We start from the raw sequence: 14,877 nt of genomic DNA on the forward strand, positions 1-14,877 counted from the left end.
TGCAGATACTAATCAAAGCTGCGGACTTGGAAGATGGGTTTGAAGTTTGAACGTGTAAGTTGATTATATGCTGATCCATCCTCGGACCGCCGTCAAATCAATAGCAATTATATAAGCACGTATGGTACTGGGCTGCAAGCGATATGATGAACCAGTGAGTAGGTAGATAAGTCAGAAGGGATTAAGACTGCTGGTCTCGACTACGAATACATGCTTTGCACCAGGTACCGACCTTTTCAATACGGCGGCTAGCTATGCTTAGTTTTGGATAAGCCACCTACTACCACAAAGCGAGCGATATTCGGTTAATTACCGGGCCACCTACCAGCAAGCCACGGCTAGAAGCCTAAACTAAGAAAGCATGTTCAGTTACCTGACTGACTGACTGTCTTGTGTTACCGGATCGCTTCAACGGTCAACAGTTAGCAGGGTGACTGAATGTACATGTTGAAACGGAGGCCTTGATCGGGTAGTATTTCTTGTTGTATCCGGAACATGCGTTTTGGTGTGGAAAGGGGGAGCACATCGACCACACACATGGGCATGGCCAAGAGCAACGTGCCAACGACAAGATGGACACTTGGAATTTCTCGGGGCGGGAGATCTGGCTATGGAATTTCGAGGCGTGGTTGACGATGATCCATAACCGGGACGAGATCAGTGCTGGCGATGAGTCGTGGTTGGGGGCTGGCGATTGGTGAAGCAGCACAAACCCGACCCTACTACGAACACGTTCAGCCGGAAACCGATGGGTCGAGGTCGACGGGTCGGCAGCCACTGCGCGCGCCGGCCGGACCAACGCTCGAGGTCATACTACGTGCTCGGGTCCCGGAACGCACGCATCGTGATCCAGCTTCCGCCACATGCATGCATGCATGGCCGTTTGGTCCGTGAGGGTATGGTGAGCATACCGTTCACAGCCGTAAAGTTTGTTTTCTCTCTCTAGACCCAAGCAAGGCAGTGGCACAGCTTAGCATGCAAAGAATCAGATACTACGAATATATGCTTTGGATCGGCTAAGTACACCTTTTTAACGTGGCTAACTTTAGTTTCGGATAAGCCACCTACTTAACCATAAAGCAAAGAGATATACAACCACGATCTATGGATCTCCGGACAGATAGAGGATCAAGTACACGACACATAGTGGCTTTTTTTTTTTTTTTTTTTTTTTTTTTTGCGGGGAGACACATAGTGGCTTTGCACCTGGGGACCCAACGTGCTGGCAGCAGCTTTAACAAACCCTTGGGGTGGCGGCAGATGCTAGAACCTTTGAGATCCGGCACAACAATTAGGCCATGCATGTGTAGACGAACAACGGAAAAAACAAATGAAAATAAGCAAGAGTTTTGAAGGATGGAATTTTCATAGGAATTACTCCCTCCGTTCCTAAATATTTGTCTTTCTAGAGGTTTCAAATAGTGACTACATACGGAACAAAATGAGTGAATCTACACTCTAAAATATGTCTATATACATCCGTATGCGGTGACTATTTGAAATCCCTAAAAAGACGAATATTTAGGAACGGAGGGAGTATTACTTTGGTACTGTCTAGAACAAAAAACTAAATCTGTCGTGTATTCCTTTGAAATTCGGTAGTCGCTAGGAAATTTGGAGGAAACCAAACATGCATGAGGGACCTCATGTTTCTCCTCTTTGTGTCCACAATTATTAGTGTTTTCCCTGTGCAACAATAGTCTTGGATTTTTCCTGTGATTTCAGTTTCCAAGGAATCTAGGATACTTAACATTTCAATTCCTAACTTTTCCTATTCCTACGTTTTAGTCAATGTTTTAAAAGTCAGGCCTTAGAAGCTTTGAATAAATCAGGGTTAGCTGAATCACTATCGACCTTCACAAATTGCAGGGGCTAGTTCGAATTTCTGAGGTCCCGGGATTTGCATCAAAATTATGACGTGTTTTCATAATTACATGTTTCCTTTTCAAAAACTACTTTTTATTCATCTGATTTTCTAAAAAAAGTCACATGCAACTAACTCGAGTTCATTTTGATAATTCATGTTTTGTCTGTCACAATTTATTTGCATGAGAGTTAATGCAATTGTACCTCACCAGTTTTGCTTTTTCACATCGTCCGTTAATCAGTGGATTTTTCTACAAAATTTTGCTGGCACACGACTTACTCCAATATCTTCACACCTGATTGTTTTTGGAAATTTTCAAACTTTTCAACTTACTTTCTGAATTTAGGACGAAGGGAGTACATCTTGAAACGGGAGCCTTGATTGGTTATGTCTTTTTCTTAGGAGAATCAATTATTCAGTGTTACTTGTTCTACTAGGAACAACTAAAATTATTTGATGTGTTTGTGAACCTGGAGCTCGGAATTGGATATTCGAACTTAACTTGATGTGTTTAAAGGGCTCCAACTTTTGTACACATATTAATGGATCCTAACCAAAGAAAAATATAAAAATCACTAAGTAGTACTCCACGATATTCACAATATAGGATAAAATGGAAATGTAAGAGTTGATAATACGCTAAGCATGTTTCCCTAATTAATTCCTCGTCAATTCACAGCACCAAATTGTATAAACAGATACGGGATCAGAACGGAAATGAAAATGTAAAGCCTCACTAACTAAACACTGCACGTTCTTCAAATACGACGATATAAAATGTAAGAACTCACTAAAGAATACCCCACATTATCCACGATAGAGGACCAAATAAAAATGAAGAACTCACTAAATAATGCTCCACATTCTCCACGATGCTTGAATCGTCAAAGGACAGCTGCTTAACAACATGTACTTGAAGCAGGAGGGATCAATTAATTGGGTACTTCCTGTTCTACCAGGAAAGACTAAAATGGAAACAGGAGTACACATGACAGGAGTAGCAAGTGTACTCCACGTTCGTGGTTCCCATAAAATGAAGCACGCGCTTGATTCAGCACATGCGGAAGCAAAATGACCAGGATTTTGTGGGTCATGAGAGATGCACCGGTCGGGTTAGGCAGTTGTTTTTGGAGGGAATAAACGATCGAGTGAGGCAACGAGCCAGCGCCGTAACCACGAGCGAGCTATCCTTTTTTTTTGTCCAGAGGTAGGAGTACATCGAGATTGGTGCTTATGCATGTGACTAGGTACTGCTTGTCTTCTTTTTTTGCGAGAAAGAAATCCTTTGGCTGCTGCTTTTAAGGGCAATCGTATTCGTCAAAGATTGCTTTGGCAAACTTTAACATGTGCAGAGCTCGTTGGTGTTCAGTGCGGGCACAAGGAAGACTCCATCTGGCATGTTAATTTTTTGTTGTTGTTGCGATAACATCTGCCATGTTACTGTTGCTGGTGCTACCAATAAAGGCTAGTAGAAGTGGTCTGGTGTGAGGTGGCGAACCTGTTCCCAAGAAAGGAGAGAAAAAAGATACGTATGCACTTTGCAAATGGCATGGCAACTGCCATGTAGTGTGAAGATGGAATTGTGCATACGACTCGCTGACATTGAGCGAGCGAAGTTGGTCGACCGGGTGTCAATACTTATATAACATGAGTTGGCGATTTCTCTCTATTTTTTCACTGGATTTCTTTCTATCTTTAGTAGTATCACGCGCTTGCGTACGTCGGGAAAATGTCAGCAGTTGATATAAAGAGTTATTTTTTTGTCTAGAAAAAGTCGTGGGAATCGAGATGGATTTTTGTAGGAAGAAGGTGAGCTCGGTGCACGCCGTCAAGTCTTGCCGCTCGTCTCGTGGCTTCACCTTCCGAGCGCACGCACCCGATCACACTTGCGCGCGGCTTGGCTAACGTTGAGCTACCGATCGAGGCCGAGGAAGGGTGTCGGGACTCGAGAGTGCGTACGGGACCAAGACCAACCAAGCCAGCCGCCGCGCCCCACGGTCTCGCCCGAAGCGTATACGTGTTGGGGTCCCGGGAAGAGGTCCCGTCGAGTTGCCGCCACAAAGCTGGATGGCCACCGGTATGTCCACGAGCTCTCGCGGTGGTACGCTCCCCGTAGTCAAACCGCGGGTGCGCGGCGTGTCGATATCCCCCACCCACCCGGCCCCAGCAGCACGTCCCATGCGTGTCGCGGTGATGGATGGACGGATGGGTCGGCGTCTGGTCCGAGCGTCACACGCGCGCGGGGGCGCCGGAACCTGCCTCGTTCCACCCCATCCCGGCCGGGCCGGAAATGGTCCATGTAAAACGACCCCAAGTGTTGTATCCCTACATGCAGCAGAGGGCAAGACTTTTCACCACTAGCTAGGATAGGTTTGTTGGATGACACCCGTCGCTGTTTCACCAACTAATTCGTTGTAAAATCGATTATAATTAAGGTTATACTCTACCTACAAATATCACGTCATACCAATATTGCTATTTATTTTCTCCCCCCAAGAAAAGAAAATGTGCGATGGAGATCAAGTTCTGGTTAGGTTCATCATCTTGGTTGGGGCTGCCGATTATATCTTGATGTGGTCCACGTACGGGACCTATTCCCTCCATCCGAAAATACTTGTCGGAGAAATCAATGTATTTATACGTATTTTAGTTCTAAATACATTCATTCTTTTCATTTCTCCATCAAGTATTTCCGGACAGAGGGAGTATCTACAATTTTTGTGATCTCTGGTGTTCTCTGTACTATCATGATTGCCTATGAGTAGATCGTATCCGTAAAAAGAAATTATGAAAGATCAGAAGTTTCTCCATACAAAAATAGAAAATACTACTAGTAATGTTCCACCCTGTTGTATTAGTCTATCTATACCTTCCCTTACAAAAAGTCTATCTGTACCTACTAATAAAAGAAAAAATGCGTATGACTCTCCGTCCGATTTTTATGGAAAACCCTACTATTTTTCAAAATCAACCCGCTGTCCTATTTTGTGTGAGAAAAAATGGTTCATTTTTTTAGAAAACCACGTGATCTTTTGGTTAATCAACCCACTGTCCTATATTGTGTGAAAAAAGAACGGTTCACTTTTTCCAGAAAACCCCTGTTCTTTTGGTTAATTAATCCACGGTCCTGTTGTAAGTGAGTCTAGAATACATTTCACATTTTGTAGAAAACCCTCAGATATTTTAGTTAATCTACGTGTGCTCCTATTTTAAGCGAGTTTAAATGCTTTTTAAAATTAATTATACCTTTTAAACCCTAACTTCAATTTTGAAATGTTATATATGAAAATAGATTACAAAAAATATAGAATCTAAGTATCATGATGTCTTACCTATTAAACATTTTTATAATGCTATTTAGAGAGCAACCTTAATCAATAGCTCACGATTCGTCTTTATTTCATACCGGTGTAGATCCGAATTGAAAATCAACATGCATGTCTCGGCAAAACCTCCAGGTGAAAAAAGAAAGCACTCATCTTATGCATAGAGATAGAGATAGAGATAGATAGATATATATATATATATAGAGAGAGAGAGAGAGATGTTAAAATTGAGCACATTCAAAATTCTCATGATTGTGTGAGCATCGAGGCTACCGTCGACAAGGCTGAGAAGGACAATAAACGGCAACGAAGATGGGATGCACGTGGACATATTGCAAAGCGCGGGCTCTTTCGCTAGTAACTATTAAAAAATACTATTGAACATAAACGTAGTACGTATTCATACGCGTCATACATACATATATACTCCCGATGAATTGGCCGGTTATGCAGAAGACGTCAATGTGTGTGCAGCTGTACACTAGCTGCACGTACCCGGCCGTAAATTTTTATTTACAATAACAAGTGCGATGAGATACACGGCCCGGGAAGCTCGCTAAAGAGCGTGTCACCGTTTTACTCCGGGACCGCGACACTGTGTGATTTACTACTAATTATCACGGCAACAAGATCCAACTGGAAATATACAGTAAGCTGCTGCCGCACAAAAGGACCCTATCGTCTGACCAAATCCATGACATGCATCATTCACAACTGAACCAATGGCTACCTCTCGATCCAACAGACTAGGAGTTCATGTCGACTGAGCCAACGGATACACGACCACCTACCCCCGTCCCCGTTCACGGGCTGCCTGCCTATTTATACACCGCTAGCTCCCGCGTCTTCACCAGGGAAAGTGTGTGCCCGCTCGCTTCATCGATCCATCGTCTTCTTCCTCTGCTCGCTCGCCAGCAACACTCCCTTACTCACGGTAGATCGCATCAACACCAAGAAAATACATCAACCGTACTTGGGGAACATCGTACGGTGACCATGGAGGTGAAGGTGGTCAGCTCCAAGATCGTGAAGCCGAGGTACGCCGAGGGCGCGGCGCGGCCGGACACCACGGAGCACGTGCCGTCCTCGGTGTTCGACAAGATCACGTACCACATCCAGATGGCCATCATCTACGCCTTCCAAGCGCCGGCGCCCTCCACCGAGGACATAGAGCGCGGTCTCGCCCAAGTGCTGGCCGTGTACCGCCTTTTTGCCGGCCAGGTCCGAGCTGGCCCGGACGGCGCGCCGGGGGTGCTGCTCAACGACCACGGCGCGCGGCTCGTCGAGGCGCGTGTGGACGGGGCCACACTGGTCGAGTTCGCGCCGCCAAAGCCGTCGCCCGTCGTGCTGCAGCTGCACCCGGACCTGGAGGGCGACGTGCAGGAGGTGGTGCAGGTGCAGCTCACGCGGTTCGCGTGCGGCTCGCTGGCCGTCGGGTTCGCGGCCAACCATGCCGTTGCTGACGGCCACGCCACCAGCGACTTCCTGGTCGCGTGGGGCCGCGCCGCGCGAGGGCTGGACATCTCCGGCCCGTCGCCGACGCCACCGCCGCACAGCCACCCCGATCTCTTCCCGCCGCGCGACCCGCCAGTCGTCAACTTCGAGCACCGCGGCGTCGAGTACTACCGGCCGTCGCCCAGCAACCCCAAGCAGGGCGAGGGCGGACACCACGGCGCCGAAAACGTGGTCATCCACAAGGCGCACTTCACCAAGGACTTCATCGCCGGGCTGCGCGCCAAGGCTTCGGAGGGGCGCGGGAGGCCGTTCAGCCGGTTCGAGACCACGCTCGCGCACCTGTGGCGCACCATGACGCGCGCGCGCGACCTGAGCCCCGAAGAGACCTCCACCATCCGCATCTCCGTGGACGGGCGGCGGCGCCTTTCCGCCCCACCGGGGTACTTCGGCAACCTGGTCCTTTGGGCGTTCCCGCGCACCACGGTGGGGGACTTGCTGAGCCGGCCGCTGAAGCACGCGGCGCAGACGATCCACGACGCGGTGGCCCGCCTCGACGGCGCATACTTCCAGTCGCTGGTGGACTTCGCGAGCTCGGGTGCCGTGGAGCGGGAGGGGCTGGAGAAGACGGCGGAGCTGAAGGACGTACTGTGCCCGGACCTGGAGGTGGACAGCTGGCTGACGTTCCCGTTCTACGATCTGGACTTCGGCGCCGGCAGCCCGAGCTATTTCATGCCGTCCTACTTCCCCACGGAGGGGATGCTGTTCCTGGTTCCGTCCTACCTCGGCGACGGCAGCGTCGACGCTTTCGTCCCCGTCTTCCAGCACAACCTCGACGCATTCAAGCAGTGCTGCTACTCCATGGACTAAAGCTGAACTAATTAAGCTATATGATCATCGAGTAATTAAAACCGGCGATCATATCGCTTGCATTTGCGTGCATGCATGCATGCAAGTAGTACAGTATTCTTCATCTCCGTGTATCGATTGTATCCCTACATATGTATATGGTGTACATGCATGTAATACGTAATGGTGTACATTTTGCTTCATTTTTGGACTGGGTTGTTTGTTTATTTTTATATTTTTCGACGATTGTTTGCACAGACGATTATGTACGGGTTTTAATTCCATGTTCTCTCTAGTACTCCCTCCGTCCCATAATATAAGTACGTTTTGGCACTACAATAGTGTCAAAAATGTTCTTATATTATGGGACGGAGGAAGTAGTAATTAAGTAGAGTAGTAGTATGTTTGCTTGTGTTGTCGGATGCTGTGGCATAGCAGTGGGAATCAAATCTCTTGATAGATTTTGGACGCCGATATCCACCACACGTGTGGTATATTAGACATGCGCTCACACATCGTGTGTGGTGTGAGCAGGAGGCAGCCCATACGGGCTTTGTGTGGGCGGACATTAGAATTACCCATACGTGTGGGCGCGGCTACTTCGTGCCACACGCCCAACAAGTACTACCCATCTTCATCCCGCGCGTGTGGCACGAAGCAAAAATGCTCACACGTCCTGGGCAGCTACGTTAGGTACCCGTGGGATGACGATTTAGTTGCCATCCTGGTTGGTAGATGTAGTTATCCGGAATGGCAAGTGTAGTTGTAAAAGTATGGCAACTCTATCTGTTTTGGTAACTATAGTTGCCATGTCTAATTTATGGTAGTTGCCGCGTGTAATCAAACCGTAGTTGCCGCGTGTGATTAACCTCTTGCCACATATGGTCAAACAGTAGTTGCCATGTGTGTTTACCTAGTTGCCACGTGTGATGCAACCATAGTTGTCATGTATGGTTAATCACAGTTGCCATGTGTGTTTATCTGGTTGACACGTACGCGCAACTGCAGTTGCCGTCTAGCAAAGAATCACAGTTGCCATGTGTGTTTACCTAGTTGCCACGTTCGCGTAATTGCAGTTGCCATCCACAACGTAGGAGTGTCGTGTGAGCGAAAAGCAGTTCGCCCACACGCGCATGGACTAGGTGGTGGTTGTGTGGGCAGAAACTAGTTCGCCCACACAGCGCAGCTGGCAAACAGCGTGGTGCGGGGCGTGTGGGCAAACGCTCCAACGCCCACACACCAACCCCGTCCTACGTGGCATGCAAATTCTGCCTCAATGTGTCAAGATTCGTGCAAACTGCACTGGACGATGGTGCACGCGTGTGGGCGGGTTGCAAAACTACCACACGTGTGGGCGTTAGTATTTCCGTAGATTTTTTAGTATGATTTGACTTTTTGCTTTGCAATAGTAGGTACTCCCTCTCTAAGGCATGTACAATGATATTATTTTATGAGTGCCACGTAGGATAAATGCTGAGATGAAGTAGAGAGAAATCATAAGAAGAGGCTTGTTTTTTCTTATTTAAGAGATGATCTCTTAACACAATATGTCTCATCATGTTTTTAGTAATAGCTAGTTATTAAAGGCAGGGTTAAAAGATAATTATTGTAGACATGATTTATTGGCATATATAAATTACATGCAAGGTTTAAAATAAGATTGTCTTATCACCCATTGTACATGCTCGTAAGACGTTTTAGATCACTGGGACAGCTTAAAATAAGGTTGTCTTGTCACCCATTGTGCATGCCCGTAAGACGTTCTACATAACAAGAAATCTTATCTTCTCTTGCTTGAGCTGGAACAGAGGATAATCTAGATTCCTGGAGCGGCAATATAGTAGTATTTTCTATTTTCTCCTTGTTCAATCAAATTGAAGAAGCTTGAATGCTCCAAGCTTTGTCCTTAACGCAAATTCTCTGGCCGTGACATTTCAAATGTGAATCCTTGCCGCTTAGTTTGTAGGTTGTTCTTAGGGGAGTGTAGAAGGATGGAGAGGAGATTGGTGGAATTGATAATATTGTTTGAGCCTCGTGGACATATATACATGACCGTTTTGTAGTACAAGAAAAACTAGAACAAATCCTAGTCTACCCTATGTTTTCTAAATAACCACGATAATCAACATCCCCCCACTGTTACAACGATAGCGACACAGACGTAAAGATCGATGCATCACGGAAGTCGTGGCTGGAGTGGAAACCGACGTGGTTGCTCAAGCAAGGCGGTAGTCCTTTGTGTCTTTGCCGAGGTAGCCGAGAGCGTAGAGTGGTGTAGCCATTGTCGAGGTAGCCGTGCGAGGGACATCGTGGTCAATGTGGAGTTGGGGTGGCCAGTGTCGAGGTAGTCGCCATGGAGCCATGGGCGCAAGGAGGCGCCGAGTTAGTCATGGGCGCAGTGGTGCATCGAGAAGAAGAAGGTGTGGATCTTGTGCCGTGGTGCTACAACCCGAAGGGGTGATGTAGCGGCAGCACACGGGTCGGGGCGACGACGTAGTCCTTGGGGCGGTGACATGGACCGCGCGCCGCAACGCTACGGCCCAAAGAGGTGACTCAGCGGTAGCGCACGAGTCGGTTTAAGGGATGGCCTTGAGGCAGCGGCATGGACCGCGCGTCCGCGGCGCTACGGCTCAAAGGGGCATCGTAGTGGCAGTGTGTGGGTCGGTGCAACAATGGGGAGAACTACGAAGTGGCGGACTGCAAACGGCCAAGTAATTGGAATCATCCGAAGCTCTTGAGCCGGCACATGGGTCTGTCTTGCATATTCTAGCATCCGTCACACTTACGTCCAATATCTTTCATGTCAGCATGAGCAATAAGCCATAAAAAAGCTGTGCCTGAAGGCTTTCGCAACCAAAAACCGTGCTCAATGACAATAAGGAATTTGGTAGACCGGTTCGCCCTTTTGCAAAAGGACCACGTCTGGTTGAAGGGTTTGTGATTGAATGCAGAAGATAAACTCTTTTCGCCCTATTCTCCTCGACAACTGATTCATCAATCAGTGCCGACACTCGTGGTAGATGCTTGAGGTGATCTTCGAACCTTTACATGCTTCTTCTTCGAGAACCACAATTACTCTTGGTCTCTAAAGAACTTGACACCTAACCGTCTAGACAATTCGCAGCTTTGAAGAGTAATAGGCAGAGCGTACATGACTTAGATTCGAGTGATGCTAAACCACTATCTAATTTTTTGGCTCTGGGGTTTTTCTCTCGGTGGATTTTAAACTCAAATCACTCAGGAGAGGGGGTGCTCACACAATCTTCTCGGAATCTCACAGGGAGCATCCAACGGACAAAGTTGGTGCGGGGTGGCTATTTATAGCCGCAACCTTCCCTGATGTGAAATGACTAAATTGAACATGCGGATCAGCCAATGACCGAACGACACATTTCTAACGCTCGGAATTTGAGCACAACGGTAACATTCCTTGCGGAGCAAGAAATGTTAACTCATCGGTCTGAAAGATATCTCCTTCAGCGTTAAAGAGATTTCTCTCAACTCACATTGGATTCGGATTTAGCACCAGCGAACCGTAAGCCTCAAACACTATACCCCTCCTAATAGTACGGTATTACTATAACTCAAGAAAGAGAAAGATAAACTACAAAACAAATACTACGTCTTCGCTTCGTCTTCAAACATCTCAGCTGCAGTCAATGTCTTCGGACACACCGAACCAATTGCTTTACGCTAACAATTTGGGGGTGTCACTTTCGACAGGCATAATCTTCGATGATAATCTTCGCTGCCATGCAGGAAATTATCTTTGGAGTTTATACCAAACTTCTCATGACTTCAGAGACTTAACACTCTGTGTGCACTAGCAAACACATTAGTCACACACTGTTTATGACAACAGTCCCCAAAACATAAGGAGGCAAATTATTACACCTACATACCCGTACCCTACCCATGACATAACGGGTAGGGTATAGGTACCACTCATGTGTAGAAAAGTGTGCCCATACTCTGCACATGCGGGTACGGTATCCGCGGGTACCCGTGGGTAAGCTTTTCATCCTTACTCCCATGCCCCCTTCCCCGCACCACATGGGAAACCGCTTGCCCATGTCATCTACAGTAGGCACGCAAATCTGCCCCACCTTGCTCGAACCACCGCCTTTGATGTGCCTTCACCGCCTAGGGCACCCCTCTATAACTTGCCAGGCTTCGTCGCCGGTGATCTCTTTGCACCCAGCGGACCAAAACCCGTCAAGCCACTGACTCGCCTCCATGTCGCTCCCAGGGAGCCCATGCCGGGGGACGCCTTCTTGCCCCTGGGGCTTGTCTAGTCTCAGCAGAAATGGGATGACTTGAAATTGACAAATAGCAAAACTAGATTAAAATAAGCATGCACTTTCCTACTTTCCATTTGGTATGAACATGAATTCATGTATGACCCGTTCACATCTAGCTTGGTCAGGGGTCAATACATATATAAGTTGGCGATTTCCTTTTGTATATTTTATTAATTTCACGCGCTTGCGTAGGGAAAATCTCCGGAAAAGAGAAATTCTTCTTGAGAAAAGAGAAATGTGCTACTACCTGTTGGGAGTCTCCCATTCTGAGTCGGGGTAGTAGCTAGTTATATTCAGAAGATGACATTCTCACCATAATAATTCAACCAGAGATTTATATAACTATATACAGTGTCTCCCGCAAAAAAAAAAAACCCTATATACAATACAGTGTCAGGTTGTGGCCTTCAAGTCTTTAGCAATGTTTTGTCTTGGCCTGCAATGGAGCGGCGTGGAGGCACCCCTCCCGCCTCGTGTTTTACACTCGCACTTGCGCCGGCGGTTTGTTGCCTTAAAGTTGCGTGGTGGATCACAAATCGGATTCTTGGGTGCTGAGCTGAGCTATCGATCGAGACCCAAGAGTGCGTATACGTGTTCGGGTCGCCGAACGCAACGTCATCTCGGCGAGTTTCCGCCACAGAAGCGGTGGTAAAAACGTGGTTGAGCGCGACAGCGCTGCCTCCCATATCCCCCGAGGGTGTTAATATCCCACCTACACCCAGCACGACCCATGCATAGCGTAGCGAACGTTTGGTTTCGGTGTCACACGAACGCGTGCAAGGGCGCCGGAGCCCGACCCCGTCTCTGTAGGCCACCAATGGCTCCATGGCTCGTTATTCCTTTTTATTTTTCGGAAAACCCAAGCTCGTTGCACGGAAATGGTTTTTTTTAACACAGTATACGCAAGCGCTCATACATACGCGCATACACTCACCCTATAAACGCACACACGCATACCCTACCTCTATGAGCACCTTCGAGAGACTTAGTCGGCATATCATCTTGAGATTTACGAAGTCACCGTACGCGCCTCGTCGTCGACGGGAACGTCTCCTCTCACTAAAAGCGCATCGCCGAAAATCCTGAAATAAATTCAGAAATATTACGAGCACCAGGACTTGAACCCTGATGGGCTAAGAATACCACTATCTCTCTAACCATCCAATCACAGGTTGGTTCGCTTGCACGGAAATGGTTGATGTAAAGGATCGAAAGTGTTGGATCCCTACATGCAACAAGAGTACATAATCGAGGTACACTCAGTTTTTTTTCCGACAAACTCGGAATTTTTCTTTAAACCCGGTGAATGAGTAGGTTTATTATCCTGTTTCATCACCAAACAAATGGATGGTTGTATGATTTAAAAAAGTTATATCTCTATCAAGAACACATCATACTAGTATTCTATTTACAGAAGGCGATGCTTGTAACGTCGGCTCCGATAAGCTGCTAACAAAGAGGGGCTTCTCCCGGAGGCGGACGTTTGGTCCATGGGGACATATGTCCCCGGTATCCACAGCGTGCGAAGAGGCTTTGCGATCAGTAGCTAAAGTAGTGAATAAGGAAATCGGGCAGACATCTGAGGAGATAAAACGCGTTATACAGTCAGGAGTACAGGCTAGAACAGAATCTTGTACAGTGTATTGAAGCAATCCATTCTGAGACTAATAAATGCCACTCTTCTGAAACACGTTTGGTCCTGTTCCAAGCTGGCTCCTGTCAGAGTCCTGTCTCCTGGAAATATGGACGTTGGTAATATAAACTGAACTTCTAAACTTATGTCAATTTTTCTTAATTTTTTTAAATATGTTTCAGTGGCTAAATTTTGCAGGTTTTTTATATTAAACAATCTTAGTCTCACGCATGGTATTCTTGGCTTGGTTAAGCACAAGTCCGTGAAAACAACGAAGGCATGACGAAAATAAATAATGTAGTAATAATAAATAAGAAAGGGATGGGTGACACGTTGGTTTTCTTTTGTTCCACCAAAAAAATCATTAAAGTTATTCCAACAAAATTATTTTGTTACCCCAAAGGTATTTGGATATATACATGTATATTTTGAAAAATAAATACTCAAATATCAAAAAATTGTTCGTTTACAACTTTTTTTTGACATAAACTTGACCTTTTTCATACTCGTATAAATAGTTTCAGGAAGAAAAAAAAACTTCCGTTGATTTTAGTGCAAAAAAAAATATCAAGGACAAAAGGTGTGAATACTAACATGTATATAGTGTTGAATTTGTTTTGTTCCACCAAAAATATCTTGAAAGTTATTCCACAAAAAAAATATTGTTATTCAAATTTTTTTGGTCATATATATTTAAAAAAATGGAGATTCAAATATCCAAAAAAATCATTTAAAGTGTAAGTACATCTGGTATGGGAACTTTTGTACTAACTAAGAAAAAAGTCAAAAAAATCTGAAACTTTTTTGGAAATAAACTTGATCTTCTTTTGTACTCGTATAAAAAGTTTCGTGATGGAAAAACTCCCATCGACATCGGAGAAAAAAAATCAAAAAAACCAGTACAAAAAGTGTGAATGTTAACTTTTGTATCGTGTTAATTTTGAGTAAATAGCATAAAACTACTAGTTTACAGGCTTTGGTTCCAAAAAACTACCACTTTTTAATTTTTCTCAGAAAGCTACCGAACGCGCGGTCCGCTGTTTCAAAAAACCCAAACCCGCGGTGACTAGCGATTTAACCCGTTTTCTGACGGACCGGGCCCATCTGTCAGCCCACGTGGCCACGCGCGCTCACGGCGCGGCCGTTAACGGCCGTTAGCCGACCCGGGTCCGGTCGGAACCAAAGTGGGCGGTCGGCCACACACTCTCTCACTCCCCCTCCTCTCCCCCGCGGTGACCTAGGTGGGCGATGGCGGCGGCGCAGCCAAATGTCGTCGGCGGCGAGCTATTGAGGCAAGGCGGCACCGGCCAGGAGGGCGGTGGACACTCAGAGGTGGACAAATGGCTAGGCAGCTCGAGCTTCCCGGCGCAGCGGTCGCAGCAGCCATCACCGCCCGCAGCTCATGTGGATCTGGCGAGCTCAGATCCGGAAGTCCGCGCGGCTAGGGCA

General features: G+C 46.7%; 1 protein-coding gene across 1 annotated transcript; it reads left to right on the plus strand.

Moving 5' to 3' along the window:
• The first annotated feature begins 6,051 nt into the window (after positions 1-6,051).
• Positions 6,052-7,701, plus strand: LOC123125311 (putrescine hydroxycinnamoyltransferase-like). Its single transcript, XM_044545824.1, has one exon. The coding sequence runs from the start codon at positions 6,190-6,192 to the stop codon at positions 7,513-7,515; it is 1,326 nt and encodes a 441-aa protein (XP_044401759.1). The 5' UTR covers positions 6,052-6,189; the 3' UTR covers positions 7,516-7,701.
• The last annotated feature ends 7,176 nt before the right edge of the window (positions 7,702-14,877 follow it).

This window comes from Triticum aestivum, chromosome 5D, assembly GCF_018294505.1.
Source record: "Triticum aestivum cultivar Chinese Spring chromosome 5D, IWGSC CS RefSeq v2.1, whole genome shotgun sequence".
Classification (NCBI taxonomy): domain Eukaryota; kingdom Viridiplantae; phylum Streptophyta; class Magnoliopsida; order Poales; family Poaceae; genus Triticum; species Triticum aestivum.

Coding starts and splice junctions, on each gene's coding strand:
- LOC123125311 (XM_044545824.1), top strand. CDS start 6,190: ATGGAGGTGAAGGTGGTCAGCTCCAAGATCGTGAAGCCGAGGTACGCC.